This window comes from Lynx canadensis, chromosome A2 (assembly GCF_007474595.2).
Source record: "Lynx canadensis isolate LIC74 chromosome A2, mLynCan4.pri.v2, whole genome shotgun sequence".
In the NCBI taxonomy this organism is placed as follows: Eukaryota; Metazoa; Chordata; class Mammalia; order Carnivora; family Felidae; genus Lynx; species Lynx canadensis.
The window spans coordinates 2632626-2652232 of NC_044304.2; the positions used below are offsets into that span (position 1 = coordinate 2632626).

The 19607-nt window shown below is 59.3% G+C and overlaps 1 protein-coding gene across 5 annotated transcripts in view; it reads left to right on the top strand.

Moving 5' to 3' along the window:
* Positions 1-3583: 3583 nt before the first annotated feature.
* The window catches only part of TJP3 (tight junction protein 3), a 28207-nt gene continuing 12183 nt past the window's right edge, over positions 3584-19607 (top strand). Inside the window, exons 1-8 of one of the 5 annotated variants that reach the window (XM_030336889.2) lie at positions 3584-3700; positions 14269-14325; positions 14435-14544; positions 15758-15860; positions 16103-16427; positions 17450-17553; positions 18821-18980; positions 19239-19347. In XM_030336889.2, the coding sequence (XP_030192749.1) occupies positions 14278-14325; positions 14435-14544; positions 15758-15860; positions 16103-16427; positions 17450-17553; positions 18821-18980; positions 19239-19347 (959 nt within the window). In that variant the 5' untranslated portion in view covers positions 3584-3700; positions 14269-14277. Of the gene's footprint in view, positions 3701-9971; positions 10155-13299; positions 13652-14268; positions 14326-14434; positions 14545-15757; positions 15861-16102; positions 16428-17449; positions 17554-18820; positions 18981-19238; positions 19348-19607 lie in introns of those variants that run through there. The other 4 variants (XM_030336906.1, XM_030336881.1, XM_030336874.1 and 1 more) reach the window with 4 other exon arrangements.

A 19607-nucleotide genomic window follows, 5' to 3' on the forward strand; every position in this document is an offset into this window, starting at 1 on the left:
GTAAGTTATAAGTGACAACATGATCAAAAGCCAGGCTGGGCGCTAAAGCCTCTGCATACGATGCGTAGTTAGGGACCTATTTCTTGTTTACTTTTTTGTTTGTTTCTTTTTACTGCTAATACGCTCCCAGTACCTAACATAGAACAGAACACCTAGAATAAAATACATATTTGATAGTACTGATCAACTAGATGGGAACTGTTATCATTTCCGTTTTACGCACAAGAAAACAGGAGCTCAGAAAGCTGAAGCACTTGCTTGGAATCACAAAGAATCATTACCATGCTGCGCCTCTGTGTATGAAGAATGACTAGGGGCGCCTGGGCGGCTCAATCCGTTGGGCTTCTGACTTCGGCTCGGGTCATGATATCGCAGCTTGTGAGTTCAAGCCCCGGGTCGGGCTCTGTGCTGACAGCTGGGAGCCTGGAGCCTCTTCAGATTCTGTGTCTTTCTCTCTCTCTCTCTGCCCCTCCCCCGCTCACACTGTGTCTCTCAAAAGTAAATAAACATTAGGGGCGCCTGGGTGGCGCAGTCGGTTGGGCGTCCGACTTCAGCCAGGTCACGATCTCGCGGTCCGTGGGTTCGAGCCCCGCGTCAGGCTCTGGGCTGATGGCTCAGAGCCTGGAGCCTGTTTCCGATTCTGTGTCTCCCTCTCTCTCTGACCCTCCCCCGTTCATGCTCTGTCTCTCTCTGTCCCAAAAATAAATAAAAACGTTGAAAAAAAAATTTTTTTAAAAAAGTAAATAAACATTAAAACAAAAAGAAAAGAATAATTGTGTTCACTCCGTCATTAAAGTTTAATGGTGAATTTATTAATGACATGGCTAGGAGGTTACTAATTCTGAGGTCACGATTCGGGGGATAATAAATGTTGGTATTATTAGGTTTATTCGTGACTAATGATTTCTGCCGGGGGGATAGTGGGGGAGTCTGGGCGCCCAGCTAGTGAGGGACAGACCTAGGATGTTTCCACCCAAGCCTGTCTGACTCCGGAGACTGTGTGGGGTGCTTGGCAATGAGACGAGAGGGAATCAGGAAAATGGAGCGGGTCACAGTCACACCTGGAGGTTACAAAGATGTTTCTGAAATGCTCTCCATCAAAACAAGGACACAAGTCAAGAAAGGGAAGGGATGGAGAACAGAATTCGGGATGTGGCGAAAGGAATCCCCAGCTTAGCAACCCATAGTGGACTCGAAAGGCTCAAGGGAATCAAAGGTGAAGGAGAAACACGATGTGTCCATCCACACGTTGGAATATTATCCAGCCTTGGAAAAGAAGGCAATCTGCCACCTGCTACAATATGGATGGACCTGGACGTCCCTGTGCGCGGTGACAGGAGCCGGACACAGAAGGACACGTCCCGCGTGACCCCACTCACAGGGGGTCCCCAGAGGAGTCCTGTCCGTCCACAGAGACAGAGAGCGGATGGTGGGAGCCAGGGGTGGGGCAGGGGGCGGGGAGTCTGTGCTTCCTGCGGACAGAGGCTCAGTCTGGGGAGATGGAAAGTTCTGGAGACGGGTGGTGGGGGCGGGTGCACGACAGCGTGAGCGTGCCTGATGCCAGTGCACTTAGAGACGGTTAAGGTGGCACATTTTACGTTATGTGCATTTTACCATCGTTTAAAACCAAAAAAAAAAAAAAAAAAAAAAATCAACTCTCAGGTTGATTCTGAATCTCTCCTGGAAGGAAGTCAATACTAAAACTGAAAACACCAAAAAGTAGCAAAACAGGTCTTCTCTAGACACGCGGAAGTGTATGTCAGTCGGTTGAAAGACGGCGGGGCCCTCTGGGAAGGGTGAGATCGTGGGGTGGCAATGGTACCGCTAAGTTTAGCGAATCGAAATGAGCATTTGACCCTTCGGAGTGCGCGCGTTAAGCGCGCGCATTACTGAAAACACACGAAAATAATAAATAATAAATAAAACACCCCCAAACTAGTGTTGCTGTGGGAGGCAGGAGAGCTTGGGCAGGGAAGGGGGAGGAGGGGCGAGGGTCTGGTGGGGGGGGGGGGCGGGGACGCAGCTTCTGACCCTCCTCCTCCCTCCTCTCACATCCCTGCTCCTTGGTTCCCATTTTACAGGCTGGGAAACGGAGGCTCCCGGCTGGGGCCGGTTTCCTGGTTTCTGGCGCCCCCTGGTGGCTGTTACCGTCAGCACCAGGTGCTGCAGATGGGGACTCCACGCGTCGTCTATCCTACAATTCACTCATTCATTCATTCATTTTTGCCACAAATTATCTACTGAGCACCCACTGTATACCAGGCGCCGTTCCAGGCCACGGAGACACAGGAATGAGCAACACAAAATCCCCGAGCTCAATGAGGTGACAGTCTGGAACGGCAGATAAGCGGCCCCAAGACACAAGGTAGTTTCAGGTGCTGATAAATACTTCGGAAACAATATAGATTTGGTACCACGACGACAGAACGGGATGGATAAAGACGGACTTAACGGATAATGCGTTCGGATGCATTAAGCGCCTGCCCCGGTGCGGTCCCATGCGACCATCATGCAAGCCGATTTAAATTTAAAACTTTCAGTGTGGTTTTAAATGTTCTAGGAATCACAGTTCGAAGGGGAAAAAGTGACCAGGGAAGGTGAATTTTAACAGTATGGGGCGCCTGGGTGGTTCAGTCGGTTGAGCGTCCGAGGTCAGCCCCCGCCGCGTCATGATCTCACGATTCGTGAGTTCGAGCCCCTTGGGATCCTCTGATCCTCTCCCTCCCTCTCTCTCTCTCTCTCTCTCTCTGTCTCTCTCTCTGCCCCTCCCGTGCTCACCCTCTCTGTCTCAAAAATAAAGAAAACATTTTAATAAAAAAATATATATGTCGTTTAACCCAGTACATCCGAAGTATTGTCATTTCAACGCGGAATCGATGTTAAAAATAGCGACGCGTTTTACGTTCTTTTTCGCATGCTGAGCCTTCCAGATCCACGTGTGTCTTACACTCACCCAAACCTTGTCCTTCCGCCCCGTGGGTGGGTAGTGGCTGGAGGGTGTGGGCCTACTGGGCGCCCACTTGACAAGCACGCGTTCATTTCTTCGACTTTCCGAACGGCCCTAGGAAGCAGGTGCTTAGTGTTTTCCCCACTTCTCGGGCGAGGAAACTGACAAGGCCCGGTGACTTGCCCAAGGCCACCCGGCAGGGAAACGGTTGACCCTTCCTGGCCTCAGAATCCCGGCAGGTGAGCCTGGGGCCGAGAGGCGGAATTTGCGCTCAGATCTGTCCGGTGGGAAGTGGACCGTCTCTCGGCAAGTGCAAGGGCTTGGCGGTCTCGGGTTCAAGGACGGTAGTGAGAAGGGGGGCGGGGGTTTCCCCGAGGACCTGCCCGCGTGTCCCGGTCCCCGCGCTGACGCCAGGGGCTCAAGGTTCAGCGGTGTGAGCAGGGCGGGAGCCCGGCGTCCCCGGGCCTCTGGGTGAGCAGGGGTTAAGGCCAGCTGCTCCCACGTGAGGGCACCTTGCGACAGAGGCACATACCCAACCAGCGGCCGGGCTCTCACTCCCGTTGTGCACCTCGTCCTGCTGGTTCCACCTGGCGCGGGACAGACGTGCTTCCTCCACGCGGGAGGACAGAGCTGGGGAAACAGGTGGGGAGGACAGAGCTCAGCCCTCAGGTCCTCTCCCTACCTCCATGCCAGGCGGGCACCCAGGCCCCGGCTCCCGCCACCTGCCCCAAGGCCACCGGGCTTCCTGGACGGGTAAGTCCCCCACCCTGCTCCGCGCGGACTGACTCCCTGACCACAGGGTCCTGGGACCTCCATCACCTCCCCCGGCCGCCCAGAAAGCAGGAAACTGACACTCATGTGTGGGCGTTTGACATAGTTTCTAAGGGATTATCTGGCTGGCGGTTACTGTCCCTGGCAACCTTCCCGGACGCCAGAGCCAGCGACTTAAAAGGGTCATTGTTGGCCCAGGTGGTGCCAGGGAGGCCGAGGAGGCCCAGGCCGGTCTCTGATCCCCCAAAGTGAGGAAGGGAGGCCCGGGCAGGGAGGCGGCCGGCAAGGCAGCCTGGCTCCCAGTCGGTGTGTGGGCCTCCTGGAGCTTCTGAAGAGACTCCCAAGTTTCCAGACAGTGGCGCCCCCTTCCCCCCCTCCCGACCCCCCACCGCCGGGACCCGCCGGAGCCTGGGAAGGGGTCCCACGGTGGCCTTACCACGGCGATGGGGGCCCCGGGACCCTGTCTGGATTCCTTCCCTGGGCAAAACTTGCCAGCGGAGAGATGTGGGAAGGGGCAGGGGCGGCGGCCAGAGCCTCCCGTGGGCAAGGAGCCAGTTGGTCCCCGGGGCCAAGGAAGCCCGGAACCTGCAGAGGACAGGGTCCGGCGGCAACAGTTTTTTCTGGGTCGTTTGCTCCCCAAAGGGCAGCACAAAGAGGCCTTCCTGGCCAGCCAAGTGTCCGATTGCACCTCAAGTCTCTTTGTCTGGGACAGAGAGGGCCCCCTGGGGCCAGGGAGGCACAGGCCTATGAGTCTCGGGGCATATAGCTGGTCTGGAATTTGGGGACACTCGTGCCGAGCAGAGCGATGTCAAGTCTGGGGTCTGTGGGGTTGGAAGGAGATACATCTGGGCTGTCAGATCCCACCCGCCTGGGGTTTGGGGAGAAAACCTGTGGACTCAGATAGACCCAGCCTCCAGCCCCTTCGCCTATCTGAACCTCAGTCTTCCACTCCATAAAATGGGTGCAGGTCGAGTCAGCACGACCCAAGGCTGCTGAGTGCAGCAAATGATAACGTGGGTAATAGATTCTCAGTCATCGGGGGTTGGGGGAAACCGTCGCACCCCAAGTCAGAACTCAGAATTCCAGGCGAGTCGCAATGTCCCATCCACCTTCGCGTTAGACAGGAGTTGAAGTCGGGCTCAGAGAGGGGTAGCCACTTGCCCGGGGCTGCACAGGAAAGTAGGGCAGAAAGGAGACGAGGGACGACTGGGGGCTGCCCCTGCCCGCCCCCCCCCCCCCACAACCAACACTCCAGGCTAAGCATCTTGTAAACGTCCTGCCTCCTGGGCTCAGTGCTTCCGTGTGGCCCCGGGTTGTGGGGAAAGTCCGCGGAGGCAAATTCGGGTTTCTGTTTGGCCTTCAGCCAGAGGAGCAGTATGTGCTCAGGGAGGAGCCTGACACCCTTTGGAACGGGCTGAGGTTCGTGGGAGATGGCCCTGGGAGGAGGGGCTGCCCAGGGAGTGAACCTGCATTTATCAAGCACCTACTGTATGCTGGGTGCCCTTCCGGGCCTTGGGGAGTCAGCAGGGGACCAGACCAACAATAATCCCTTGTCTTGTGGGCTTGTGTTTTGGTAGCAGAAGACGGACAAGAAACAAGAGATATAATAAGGAAGTAAATCGTATCCGGGGTTAAAGAGTGGTCAGTCTCACAGAGGGAAGGAATGCAAAAGAGCCACAGGGGCAGGAATAAAACGGGCAGAGGGGTATTTTACAACCTTGCGTAGAAAGATTAGAGGCAGCCTTGTTGAGAAGGTGACGTTTGAGCCGTCTTGAAGGAAGTGACTTTGGCGAACGAGCATTCCAGACAGAGGGCACAGCCCGTGCAAAGGTCCTGGGGCAGGACCAGGCCTGGAGTTGGAGGGACAACCAGGAGGCCCTTGTAGCTAGAGCAGAGTGGGAGGGGGGAGAGAGAGAGAGAGGAGGGGAGGGGAGGGACGGGAACAGGGCAGGCTGTGCGGGGTGCTGGGGATTAGGGGCGGATTTAGGCTTTTACCCCAGGGGAGGTGGGAGCCCTGGAGGGCTGTAGGCAGAGGAGGGCAGGACCTGACTCGGGGCTCGAAGGCGCCCCCCGGCGGCCGCTGCGGGGAGGACAGACTGTGGGCTCGAGGGCAGAACCAGGGGGGACCAGGGAGGCCAAACCTGGAGGCCCTGCTAGAATGTGGCTTTCAACCGAACAAGGAAACCATTTCATTCTGGGATCATGTACAAGTGACATGGCAGCAAAGTCGTAGCCATAAGGAATGTCCCAGGGCTTGGCAACACGGGGGTCCTGGGGCACCTTCCTGAGAGCACCGTGGTGGAGGAGGGAAGGAAGGTGAGGAGGGGCACGTAGACTCTTCCAGAAGCTTGCAGTGGATGGAATGGAGCTGGAGGGGCCTCACGGAAGGGATCCCCACCCCCACCCCCAGATGGGAGGAAGCCAGAGTTCTGGAAGGAAGCTGGGGAAGAGCAGAGCCCAGGTGGGGGTAGCACCCAGACCCCTGACACCTTTCTCACAGCGTCCGTGGTCAGCCCGGCCTCTGCACCCGTACCCCAGGCCAGCTGTCCTCGGCCACCGCTCGTTAAAGGCCCCCCACGACCCCCACGTGGCCAACCCTCATGTGCCCAGTGGCTGCGCCAGCCACACCCAGAATGTTCCTTCCAGAATACCCAGCAACTGCTCTGTCTCCTTTCAGAATCTCAGGTGACTCCCCGGGAGCGATTTGTTCACCTAGTAGGCACTGACTGCATACCGGGCGCTGTTCTAGGTGCTTGGGATGCTACAGCAGTAGAGCTCACAGAGGCCGGCAGGGAGCAGGCGCCTTCCAGAAAGAGCCCCACGGAGAGGAGTGCAGCCAATAAGCGGGAACTGTGGCTCGAGAACATTCGGTAGCTCCTCAGGGCTTGCGGACTTCATGGATGTCCGATCCGTGCCGGGCTTTGGCGCGTGCGCGAACACTGTCCGCGCTTCCTTTTGTCTTTGCCCCGTAAATTATGGGAAACTGGCAGCGTTGCGAATGATTCTGATCCGCAGACATGCAAGTGAGTTTTGCCCAGTGGAGACTTTACTGCGCTACGGACCCGTGGCTGGCGATCAGCTTACCATCCATTTCTGAATTCATGTCGGCATTCTTTTTCCTTTCTCTTTTTTTAAGGTTATTTACGTTGTGCGTGTGTGTGTGAGAGAGAGAGAAGCGAGCGGGAGAAGGGCCGAGAGAGAGGGAGAGGGAATCCCAAGCAGGCTCTGTTCTCAGCACGGAGCCCGATAAGCCCGAGTCCTCACTGAGGCCCCCAAGGCCCTGCGGGACGTGCCCCGGCCCCTCCCTGCCTTCCCCTCCTCCCTCTCTCCCCCTCGCTCGCTCACTCCGCTCCAGCCACTCGGGCCTCCCGGCTCCTCCAACATGCCCAGGTCCTGCCGCAGGGCCTTTGCACAGGCTGTGCCCTCACCTAGAGCTCCCCATGGCTCCTCCCTCATCTCGTTTAGGTCTAATTGTTCCTCTGCTCGGAGGCCTCTCACCTCTGGCCTCTCACCTCCATCACGCCTCCTAAACGTAGTCCTTATTTTGTGTGCCCTTCCTCCGGGAAGCCCTCCCTGAGCCCCCAGCCCCTGTCGTGTCTCCCTGCTGACGCTCTCAGAAGTCTAGGTTGTACTTTTTACTCACGTTGGGTGACGACTCGGTCGTCGTCTTGCTCTCCCGGGTCGGTCCCGTCAGTCCTGCGTGTACACAGTGGGGGCTCCGTAAATGCAGATGAACGAACCAGAGCCAGCCGGGCCGCAGAGCTGTTCCGGGGCCTCCTTGGGTTGGAGCGACACCTGTTCGACCACAGATACGGCCTCAGCCTCCTACAGCCCAGCAAAGCAGCCTCCACCAGGGAGGGCCCAAGCCCCCTGTGTGACACCCCCCGCCCCCCAGGCTCCCACCTCTCCTGCGGCCACACTCTGAGGGGCCTCAGCCCAGCCCAGGCCGTCTCTCTGCCTCAGTGTCCCTCTAGGCCCTCAGAAAGCCGGAGCAGGGTCGTCCCAGAAGGACTTCGGCGACCCCACCGTCCACAGCGCCCTCCCTCCCCTTCCCTCCCTCCTTCACGCTGTGCCCACACTGCCCCCTCCTGGTTGAATCTGGCATTGAAATTTCAGATGGGAAGTCCGTGCTTGGCCCCGAACAGTTTCGCGGCGCCTTAACGATGAATAAAACCATGAACGTGTGAATGAAATGGATTGATGACAAGCAGATTTTTATTTCCTCAAAGGCATCTGGCGGTCAGGAGCGGCTGGACTAGTGGGCTTAAGGCGGGCTCCTCTGGCCTGTGAAACTGCGCCGCACTGGCCACGCCCTTTTTCCCAGCCCTGCATTTGCCCGGCCCGGTTGGTGGAGCGTTTGACACTTGATCTCGGGGTCGTGGGTTCAGGCCCCACCTTGGGCGTGGCGCGTACTTAAAAAAAAAAAAAATAAAACCCTGCCTTTGAGCAAAAGGGCATCGGATGGGCACTAGGGAGCCATTGAGGGCACCCTGGTGCGCGTGTCAGCGGGGAGCTCGGTTAGGTTTCTCCTGTGATTCATTAACACAAACACACGACGATTAAAAAAAAAGGGGGGGGGGCTTGATCTTGTTCTACCTACAATCGTTTGGGGCGCTGCCTCCCGGTGGTCAAACGTCGCTCCGGGAAAATGTGCTTTGTCCTCCAGCCCTGAGGTTTCCAGCAGGTGCTCAGAGAGACTTTCTGGAAAAGCTTACTGCCTTAGGGACCTTTGGAGATGCTCGAGGGCCCACTTCTGGCCTGGGCTCTCCAGATTAGTGTTTTGGGGGAGAACAAGAAGTCAGCTTTGGGGGCCTCAGAGATTTTTGATTGTATCTTCTGCCTTGTTCATTTGGCAAACTCTTACTCACCCTTCAAAACCCCGGCGGCAATGCTCCCTCTTCCAGAAAGCATCTCCTGATCCCCCAGTTTCCTCTTTGCCTTTCTGTGCCCTTCCCATAGCCTGGGATTCCTCTCTGCCGGAGCTGACTGGATGAGGCTGGGGAGGGTGTCCGTGCCCGGATTTGCCCTTTCGACCTTGGCGTGAGTGGGGCACAGGAACAGAGGGGACTCAGGGTATATATTTATAATAATATAACGTTTATATTATAAATATAATACGTAAATAAGATATTTATTTGGGGGGGCACCCGGGTGGCTCAGTCAGTTAAGCGCCCGACTTCGGCCTAGGTCATGATCTAGTGGGTTGTGAGTTCGAGCCCCGCGTCGGGCTCTGTGCGGACAGCTCGGAGCCTGGAGCCCGCTTCGGATTCTGTGTCTCCCTCTCTCTCTGCCCCTCCCCCACTCATGCTCTGTCTCTGTCTCTCTCAAAAATAAATAACATTAAGCAACTTTTTAAAAAGATGTTTATTTTTTTAGTTTAAAAAATATTTATTTGTTTTTGAGAGAGAGAGCACAAGCAGGGGAGGGGCGGGGGGGGGGGAAGAGAGAGAGAATCCCAAGCAGGCTTTGTACGGCCGCTGTAGAGTCCAAAACAGGTCTTGAACTCACAAACCGGGAGATCGCGACCGGAGCCAAGGAGGGACGCTCAACCGACTGGGCCACCCAGGCACTCCTATAAATAAAATGTTTAAATATATATTCAAAGCAGCAAGGAACGTGTGGGTGTCTGCCCTGGTCCTGTCACCCCAAGATCTCACCTTCCGAGGCTGAGACCCACCCCGCACCCGGCCTTTGCTCCCCAGAGCCCGCCCTCCTCCGCGGGGAGCCCCGCCCCGGGTGGGGTGTGAAGACAGAGCTCTCTCTGCTGGCTTTGGGGCCAGGCCCTGGGGCGGCAGCCGTGGACGTTCAGAAAGCCCAAGTCTCTGGCCCCTCTGGGCCTCAGTTTCCCCTCTATGAAATGGGGGGGGGAACTTCCTGGAGATGGGGTGCCCTGAGGAAGGCTAGCCCTGCGCCCTGGAGGTCTCTGGCACTCAACCTGCTTTTGGTGCGACCGATGTCCCAGCGGAACCTCGAAATGTGCCGGGGGCGCCGACTGCCCCGTCCCAGGCGCCGGTTCCGAGCGCGGCCGGACTTCCTGCCGGGTCTTCATTGCAGCCCCGCCCGGCCGGCGTCCTGCCCCGACGGCGGGCTCGTGCCCGGCTGGGTGGAAAACCCGGTCTGGCACTCCCACCCCGGAGCCCGGAGCCCGGAGCCCGGAGCCTGTGTTGCGGGGGCGGAGGCGGCCCCGGCGCGGTCCCGAAGGCGTGGCGGGGCGGGGGCGGGGCCGGCAGGGGACGGGGCGGGGGACGAGGGGCAGGTGCGACCCAGAGCGGCTGGAGGAGGCGAGGGCCGGGCGCTCTCTCCGCCGCAGCCGTCCTTAGCCTCCTCCCTCACCCCGAGGTGGGGACCGATTGACCGTTTCCAGGCCCCCCCCTCCCCCGCCCCGGGACAGGGGCGCTGGAGAGCCCAGGGGTGGACCATGGCGGTGAGATTCCAGGCGAGTAGCGCGCAGAGGACGGGAGGGGGAGGGGATCTAGCTGGGGTCCGCGACCTGGATCTAGTCTGCGACCTGGGGCCTGGACCCCAGACCACCCCAGGTTACAGGTGGGGAAACTGAGGCCCAGAGGAGGGTGGTGGCTAGCCCGAGGCTGCTCAGAGAGGGGCGTTCGCCGTCTGGTCTCCAAAAGCTGTCTCGGGGGGGGGGGGGGGTCTTTCCGTGCTCCAAGGTCTGCCTCTCTGGGGTCAAATCCTGACTTTTCTGTGTAACTTCGGGCCGGTGAATCAAGGCCTCTCCATACCTCGCCCCTCAAATGGGCCATCTTCCTCGGGAAGGAGGTGCAGGGAGGATTCAAAGAGGAAACCGTGTTTTTAGCGCCTGGCACGTCTTGGGTGCCCTATAAAGATGTTTACGCGGGGTGTTCGGGCCGAGTTAGTCTTGAGCAACAGTGGGACGGCAGCAATGACTTCATTTGTGGGCTGGGGTGGCTCCGGTGAACGCGGCGAGGCCGGAACCAGCATTCATTGGGCGCCTACTGTATACAGAGCCGTTAACTTGCATCACCGGGCAGAGACAGGGGTCTTGAGCCCCTTTTACACACGAGCAAACCTGCTGGGGGGAGGGGATCCCCTTGTCTCTGTTTGGGGGGAAACCTCACCCTCCGGGGACCGAGCTCGGGCTGACCCCTTTCATAACCGCCGCACCGGGCGGCAGATCGCGCCTGGAGGGGTAAAGTGAGGCCGTAGGGGGAACGTGGCTCGCCCCAGACCACACTTCCGGGCAGTTCTGGTTCCCGCCAACTTCCGTCCTGGCTGCGGGGGGGGGGGGGAGCTTCCAGAATCCCCTCCCCACTTCCCATATTTGTGGCCCTCCTACCCCCTCTCCCCTCCCCGCGCCCCGGTTCCCGGAGGCGGAGATGGGGAGGGGGCGGGGAGCCAAGTGCCCGGGGTTGTGTGACAGGGTACCACCTGACCCGCCCGTTTGGGTGACTCCTCCTCTCCTCCTCCCTGGGGGAGGGGGTGGGGATAAAGGCCCAGGCCCCGCCCCCTCAGAGCTCACCTGGGTGGGTGAAGGGCTGACCGAGGGGTCTAGGAATTCTGGACACACCCGGGTGAGTTCCTGGCTGAATAAGCCTTTTATCTCACCATTCACCCCCATTCCTCGAACTCCGTCTCCCTTCTGGTTCTGTGGGGACTATACTGGGGTCCCAGGGTCCCCAACCTTGCCTAGCCGCAGGCCCCAGACTAGAGGGGTGTATGGGAGGCAATGGACTGGGACACCCCCGATTCCGATGATTAGGGATGTAAGGAGTGTGAATGGGGCCGCTGAGGAGTCACTTCCTGGAGGAAGAGACAGCGTCCCCTCCCGGGGGCTCTGAAGGACGAGTAGGGGTTCACCAGGGCCCAGAAGATGCCAAGGGCCATCACCAGGGTGCCCGACAGACGGCTCCAGCCCGCCTTCACGGCCCAAGAGGAAAGATCAGGAACTTGCAAGCTGATGATTAAACTGGCTAATTTTTTCAAGAAATGTTTATTTTTGAGAGAGAGGGAGAGCGAGTGGGGAAGGGGCAAAGAGGGAGGGGAACCGGGCTCCCCAAGTGGGCTTTGCGCTGGCAGCACAGAGCCCGACGCGGGGCTCGAACTCACAGACTGTGAGGTCGTGACCTGAGCGGAGGTCAGATGCTTCACCGAGCCGCCCAGGTGCCCCTAAACAGGATAATTTAAGATGGTTTGGGGTGCCGTGATCCAAGCCTAAGAAAGAAAACGGGGAAGCATGACAGGGAGCCCTGGGAAGGCTGCCTGAGGAGGCAGAGGGGACCCACGTGGCGAGGGCTAGCGGCCTGCGAGTTCTTGGGGGGTGTCTCTCGGCCCAGGGGACTGCCAGGGCAAAGACGTGCAGGTGAACGGAGCTGAGGGCCACTGGGGGGCGGGTTAGGCTTGGCCCCGTGGGTTTTAGACAAGGTCTCTAATATCTAAGGAGGTGAACCTGCACGGGGGGGGGGGGGGGGGGCAGGGCAAGCCTGGGCCACCTGCACCTGTCCCCCAGGGGCCCTGGTTCCCTGGGGCTGTGTCTTAAAATAAGGCTGGGAAATCAAAGTTCCGGAGGACATTTAATGATACAAAGTGTAACCTCAAAGCAAGTACAAAGATTCTGCTTTGAAACGTAAGTCCGGAAGAAAAAAACAAGCGACAGGGCGGAGGGGTGCCGTGGTTAGGGGCAAGGGTGCGAGACCGGCCCCCTGTTCACCGGGTGACCTCAGGCAAGTTACTGCGCCTCTCTGGGCCTTCCTTTGCTCTCCCTTAAGGTGGGAATAACAGCGGTGACACATTAAGGTCGCTCAGGGTTAAACGATGAGCGTCTCATCCGCAGCCAGCGGAGCGCGGTGTCTCTCACTAACGCGCAAAGGAGGAAAGTCGAGGCTCTTTCTGCTTTTCCCGCCTGGCTCCTTGCCCCGCGCGGCCGCCGCCTCGGCCCTGAAGGCCAGGGCGCCGGGGGCGGGGGCAGCCCATTTGGCAGGCGGGGAAACTGAGGCAGCCGGCAGAGGGCTTTGAGTCGGGGTTGTGAGCGCTGCCCTCAGCTCCCCGGTAACCGCGGGGCGGGGAGTGCCCGGGAGGCCCCGCCCCCGGCGGTGTTTGTCTCTCGCCCCCTCCCCCCACCCCCTGGGAGCCAGGAATGCCGCTCTCCCGGGAGCCGTTAAGAAAAGGCACCGGAGCAAGGGGTTCTTAGGGGGAGGAATCACCCCCTGCTGTGCCCCCGGGGGGAGGGGGGGAGGGGGGCGGGTCTACCAGGCGGGGGGGGGGGGTGGGCCGGGCCCGGAGAGGAAAGGGGGGACAGGGAGGGGGCGGGGGAGGGTGGGTTTCACCTCCCGCCTTCTCTGGCCGGGTGTCCTGGAGGGTGGCCTTGTACTCCCAGAAGCCAAGTCCCCATCTGTATCACGGGCGTGCAAATAACCGAATTCACGTTCCCAGCCACAGCCTCTATCGGGGCTGTTGTCCTGGCAAGTGACTTCGCCTCTCTGTGCCTCAGTTGCCTCATCTGTGACATGGGGATGATGGGATCTCCCTTCAGTGAGTGGATTAAATGAGATAGTACCTGTAAAGTATCCCCCGCACAAGGAAAGCACTTCCTTCCTTCCTTCCTTCCTTCCTTCCTTCCTTCCTTCCTTCCTTCCTTCCTTCCTTCCTTCCTCTCTCCTCTTTCCCTCCTTTCTTCCTTCAGTAAATGGCTCCTGAATCCCTGCTATGAACCGGGACTCCACTGTGAACGAGAAAACAAAACTCTCTGCCCTCCAGATCGGATGTTCTAGAGAGGGGAGACGGACAGACCAAAACAGCCAAGAGAACGTCAAGGGGTCACAAGTTCTCCGAATTAGGAGCACGTATCGGGGAAGGGTGGATAGGGCGGTCTGCCGTGGAGCCGGAAGAGCTTACTGTTCCGAACCGGGTGGTTGGAAAGCCTCACCGGCAAGGTAACACAGGAGCTGAGAGGAGAAGGAGGTGAGGGAAGGAGTCAGGTGGAGATCCGGGGGAAAAGAGTTTCAGGCGGAAGGAACAGCACGTGCAAAGGCCCCAGGGGTCGGAGGAACAGTGAGGAGGCCCCAGGTGGCTGGAGCAGAGCGGGCTCCCTCTGCCTGGCAGGCCTGGCCGTGGATCCCCCTCCCCCCCCCACTCGATCCCCCTCCCCCAGGCATGGATTCCCCCCCAGGCACTTGCATTTTCTCTCCTCTCACCGGTTTGCTTCACTGCCTCTCACCAGTTTGCTGAGGGTCTCAGCTTTGGCATCTGGACATTTGGGCCTGGATCATTCCCTGTGTGTGTGTGGGGGGGGGCTTCCCCGCTCTGTGGGGGGCTGGGCAGCATTGTGATGACCGCCAGCGTCTCCAGATGTTGCCACACGTACTCTGGGGGGCAGCCTGGTCCCTAACTGAGAACCCCTGACCTAAATCCACCTTGCAGATAGAAAAGCTGAGGTCTCCAGACAGGTAGCAACCTGCCCACGGGCCTGGGACCCGGGGAGTGTCACAGCCGGGCTCCCCACCCAGGGCGGGGGACCCCTGCATGCTCCGGTGGGCCTGCGGTGGCCTCAAGCCCACCTCCCGTTCCTCTGCTGTCAGGTGTTGGACATGGAGGAGATGACCATCTGGGAACAGCACACGGCCACGCTCTGCAAGGTGAGGCCTCCCTCTCCCCCCGTGGGTGCCTACAGGGGTGCCACCTTGGTCCCGGGCTACTCCACGGGAGGAAGCAAAAACTCATCCTAGGTCTCCTCCCCTCTCTCAGGACCCCCGGAGAGGCTTTGGCATTGCCATCTCTGGTGGCCGAGACCGGCCCAGTGGATCCGTGGTCGTGTCGGATGTGGTGCCGGGGGGGCCAGCTGAGGGCCAACTGCAGTGAGTATCAAGGCAGCAGGGGTGCGGGCAGGGGCGGGGCCTGCCGAGAGCAGGGAGCTGTGTGGGCCCAAGCCAGGAGCGGGGAAAGTGCCTGGTGCCTTTCAGCTCTGTCAACACAGGGCTCGGAGCTGCCAGCGGCACAGGGTTGGCGTTGGGAGAGTCACCCTCCCCAAGCCACTTCCTGGTCCTTCGCTGTAGGTCTCCGGGGTCATAATGGCCTTCCTGGGATGAAAGGTCCTGGAAGCCTTTTGTGGCCGCAGGGAAGGAGACGCTGTGTTCTGAGCCCTTGGGAGCGGCAGTCTCCTGGGCGTTCTGTTGGGAAAACGGTTCTGGGACCTGAGTGGCTGACGGGTGATATGGTTCAGTCCAGAATCGAGACACAGCTTCAGAGAGAGAGAGAGAGAGACGTTATGAAACACAGGGAAGGGGCGCCTGGGTGGCTCAGTCAGTTAAGCATCCGACTTTGGCTCGGGTCATGATCTCGCGGTTTGTGAGTTCAAGCCCCACGTCTGGCTCTGGGCTGACAGCTCAGAGCCTGGAGCCTGAGCTTCAGATTCTGTGTCTCTCCATCTCTCGGCCCCTCCCCTGCTCATGCTCTGTGTCTCTCAATAATAAATAAACGTTAAAAAAAAAAGAAAGAAACACAGGGAAAGAGAGGGAGAAAAGCAGAAACAGGGGGCGTGGCAGAAGGATTGAGGGGTACGGAGACGTTTATAATCACAGCTTGCATTCTGTGGTTGCATCCTATCTTTCTTATAACGTTTATTTGTTTTTGAGACGAAGAGAGAGCGCAAGCAGGAGATGGCCAGAAAGAGGGAGACACAGGATCCAAAGCAGGCTCCGTGCAGTAAGTTTGAGCCCAACGAGGGCCTCAGAGTCACGGACCCGGGAGATCATGACCTGAGCCGAGATCAAGAGCCAGACGCTTAACTGGCTAAGCCACCCAGGGGCCCCGGTTGCATTCTATTATCATAGTTGGATTTGTTGTTGGCCCCATTTTACAGATGAGGACACTGAGGGATAGATGCCAGAAGGATAAATGTCTTTGTGAGCCTGGGGACACCAGCGAATTAGAACCAGGCCTTGTAGACTGGGAGGTGCCTGCCCCAAAGTCGGGCACAGGGGGGACATGGCAGGGGCTGCAGGGAAGGCCTGAGGAGAGGGCTCCTATGTGAGGACGCGTCCCTGAGACCCAGCCTCCCTCGTCTCTCAGGACAGGGGACCACATCGTCATGGTGAATGGGGTCTCCATGGAGAGCGTCACCTCCACCTTTGCCATTCAGATACTCAAAACCTGCACCAAGTTGGCGAACATTGTGAGTGGGGGCCGGGTGGGCGGGGCAGCCCCCCCCCCCCGCCGTGGGCACCTCTGCCCTCCCCCCCGCCCCCACTGAGCCCCACCTGCAGCCCGGGGGTGTTATGAGCGGAAGCTTCTACAAGCAGGTGGAATCCGGTCCCCATTTCACAGCTTGGACGTTGAGGCCCAGAGAGGGGCTCCCCCAAGTCAGGGGTCGGGGGCGGAGACTCGAGCCGGCCCCTCCCCTTTCTCCCCTCACAGACCGTGAAGCGTCCCCGGAAAATCCAGCTGCCTGCCAAGGCCAGCCCCTCTGGGGGACATCAGGTCTCGGATGGGGAGGCTGACCACGGCCAGGGCTACGACGGGGACACATCCAGCGGGTCTGGCCGCTCCTGGGGCGAGCGCTCCCGCCGGCAGAGGACGACGGGCCGCCGGAGCCGGGCCGGCAGCCACGCGCGCAGGAGCCCAGGCGGCAGGTCTGAGGCCAACGGGCTGGCCCTGGTGTCGGGCTTTAAGCGGCTGCCGCCGCAGGACGTGCAGATGAGGCCCGTGAAGTCCGTGTTGGTGCGGAGGAGGGACAGCGAAGGTGAGGTCGGCCGTGTCGTCGGCAGTGGGGCTCGCGGTTCCCGCCAAGGGGCGCCGTGGCCGCGCTGACCCCCTGTCCCGTGTGTCCAGAGGCGTCCCCGTCCTGGTCCCTGGGACCTGGGACATGTGGCCTCATGCGGCAGAGGGGGGCAGGCCCAGGCCCCTGAGGTGGGGGTGACCCTGGGTGTCCCGGGGGGCCCGGCGGCCTCGCGAGGTCCTCACGAGAGGGGGGCAGAGAGATGGGCAGAGCCCGACCCGAGCTGCTGGCCGTGAGGATGAGGAGGGGCCTCGGGCCCAGGATGCGGGGCTTCTGGAAGCCGGGAAAGGGGGGAGCCAGGCCCTGGGGGAACCGGCCCTGCCCACGCCTGGGTGTTGGGACTTCTGAGCCCAGAACCGTGAGATTGCAAACTGGTATTGTTTTCCAGCCCGGGAAACTCTCACACTGTGGCTTCCGTAGAAGCGTCACGGTACCAGAATTCCCTCCGTAAGGCCAACGTGTGGCCTCTGACCCCATCTCAGTTCAGTAGCAGCACCCTGGCCTTAGAATTCTAAACATGATGTGACAAATGGCACTGGGACATCGGCCCCCTGCCTTGTAATTTAAAAAAAAAATTTTTTAATGTGTATTTTTGAGAGAGAGAGAGAGAGAGAGAGAGAGAGAGAGTGACGGAGCGTGAGTGGGGGAGGGGCGGAGAGAGGGGGACGCAGAATCCGAAGCAGGCTCCAGGCTCCGAGCTGTCAGCACAGAGCCCGACGCGGGGCTCGAACCCACGGACCGCGAGATCATGACCTGAGCCGAAGTCGGGTGCTCAACCGACGGAGCCCCCCCCCCCCCCCACCGGGCGCCCCAGCTGCCTTGTAACTGTGATAACAAGAGTCACATCCTGAAAACTCTCACCGGGATGTCATTGAGGGTGTCGGGGAGCTGGGACCTGGGCTCCGTTCCTTCCCACGCCCCTGCCGTGGACCTTCTGCAACCCAGACCCCAGGCCCTGCCTCAGTGTCCCTCCTCCCCCCCCACAGAGTTCGGGGTCACCCTGGGCAGTCAGATCTTCATCAAGCACATCACTGAGTCGGGCCTGGCGGCCAGGAACCGCGGGCTGCGGGAAGGCGACCTCATTCTCCAGGTGAGCCCAGGCTTCCTGTCGGGGGCGGGACAGGGAGACCGAGTGGGGGGGGGGGGGAGGGGCTGGCAGGGCAGGTGGGCAGAGCCAGAACCATTTGTACTTAGTTGCCTCCTTCCCAAGGGTTAGAGAGGGCCCCCCCCCCGCCCCCACCTGCCAAATGTCAGTTTCTAGTATCCCCAGAATCCCGCGGTGGGGCCAGTCGCCAGGTTTACAGGACCAGCTCTGCCTGAAAGCTGGTTTCTTTCTAGACTCCTCTCCTGAAAATCTGTTTCTAGTGATTCCTGGTGTGGGATTTCCAACCCCTTTCCAGGCGGTAGCTTCTCAAGGGTCCTCAGAGTTTTCTGTTTGTAGCGATCCCCAGGAATTGTCTGTTTCTAGGGGTTTGGGGCAGACACTAGAAACGGGTAACTCAGTAGGGGGGGTGAGAAACTCACCATCCCCAGAGTAAATGCAAACACACTCCCCGCGGAAAATGTTAGAAAGGGATTCCTGGGGTGCGTGGAGAGGGGCATTCAGTCCTCCCTCCAATTGTATGTTCCTAACCCACCTCTAAATGTCAGTTTCTAGTCCCTTCTGCAGATTGTCTGCTTTTAGTATCTTTGGGTATCTACATATCTGCTCCCTGGTTAGACCGGTTTCTTTTTTTCTTTTTTTACGTAGGCCCCGTGCCCCACGTGGGGCTCAAACTCACGCTCTATGGAGTGACTAGGCCCCCCCTAGTTAGACTTGTTCCTAATGTTTGTTTCTAGCGTCTCCTGAGAAATTCCCCTTCTAGGGAGGTGGGGAGTCAGGCTGCTTTTAATTTTCCCCCAAAGCTCCCCCTGCCCCTCAGAAAATTGGCTGATTCTGGAATTCTTTTTTTTTTTTTTTGAGAGAGAGAGAGCACACGCGAGCTCGTGCATGTGTGCATGCAAAGAGGGGAGGGGCAGAGAGAGAGGGAGAGAGAGAAACCCAAGCAGACTCCGTGCCGTCAGCAGAGAGCCCGATGCGGAGCTCGGTCCCACGACCCTGGGATCATGACAGGAGCTGAAATCAAGAGTTGGACACCTAACGGACTGAGGCACCCAGGCGCCCGAATTCTGGAATTTTTGTGGGAGTCACTTCTGGGCATGGTCTCCTCACAGCAGGGATCCCGTACGATCGTTTTCTCTTGAGAACGTCTGTTTTTAGCAATTGTGTGTTTCTAGTGCCCCCACCAAGCTGTCTGTTTCTAGTATCCCCTATCTAGTGTTAACTCCCTTCCTGTCTTCCTTCCCGGGCCTTTTAGATCAATGGCGTGTCCAGTGAGAATCTGTCTCTGAGTGACACACGGCGACTGATCGAGAAGTCAGAAGGGAAGCTGACTCTGCTGGTGCTCAGGGACAGAGGGCAGTTCCTGGTGAACATCCCACCGGCCGTCAGTGACAGCGACAGCTCTCTCCTGGACGGTGAGGGGCCAGAGGGCAGGCCCTGTGGGTTCAGCGGAGGGCAGGGGAGGCCGAGGAGGCCAGGCGGGGCCTAGCAGGGCACGTGAGCCTGGCCCTGTGAGGCTCAGAGAGGGACAGACACTTGTCCAAGGCCACACAGGAAGTGAGGGCTTACTGGCTGAGCCAGACTCTGGCCTAGGCCCCTTGGCTTAGAGGGGCCTTGACGTCCCCCTCTGCGGTGCGGGCTGCAGGCCTGATGGGACGTCCTCTCCGCTGCAGACATCTCAGACCTCGGCTCAGAAACGTCCCAGGCGCCACCCTCCCACGTCCCACCGCCACCGCAGCATGTGCGGCGGAGCTCTGACGCCAGCTGGACCGACTCCCCCGAGTACGTACCCCTGTCGGCCAGAATGGCTGAGTGGGAATGGAACGTGGGCGTATCTTTTCCGACTGGAGGGTGCGGTCCTGGTGGCCTGCCTGGAAGAGGCTTCCCCCGTCCACACATAGTCCTCCTGGCCCCCAGTACGTGGCTCTGGGTTCTTGGGACCGGGAGAGCCTGGTAGGGATCGACTTAAAGCAGAAGGAGCGGAATTTTCCAAGACCCCCCCCCCCCATTTTCGACTTCCATCCAATTTCGAACCCATTTTC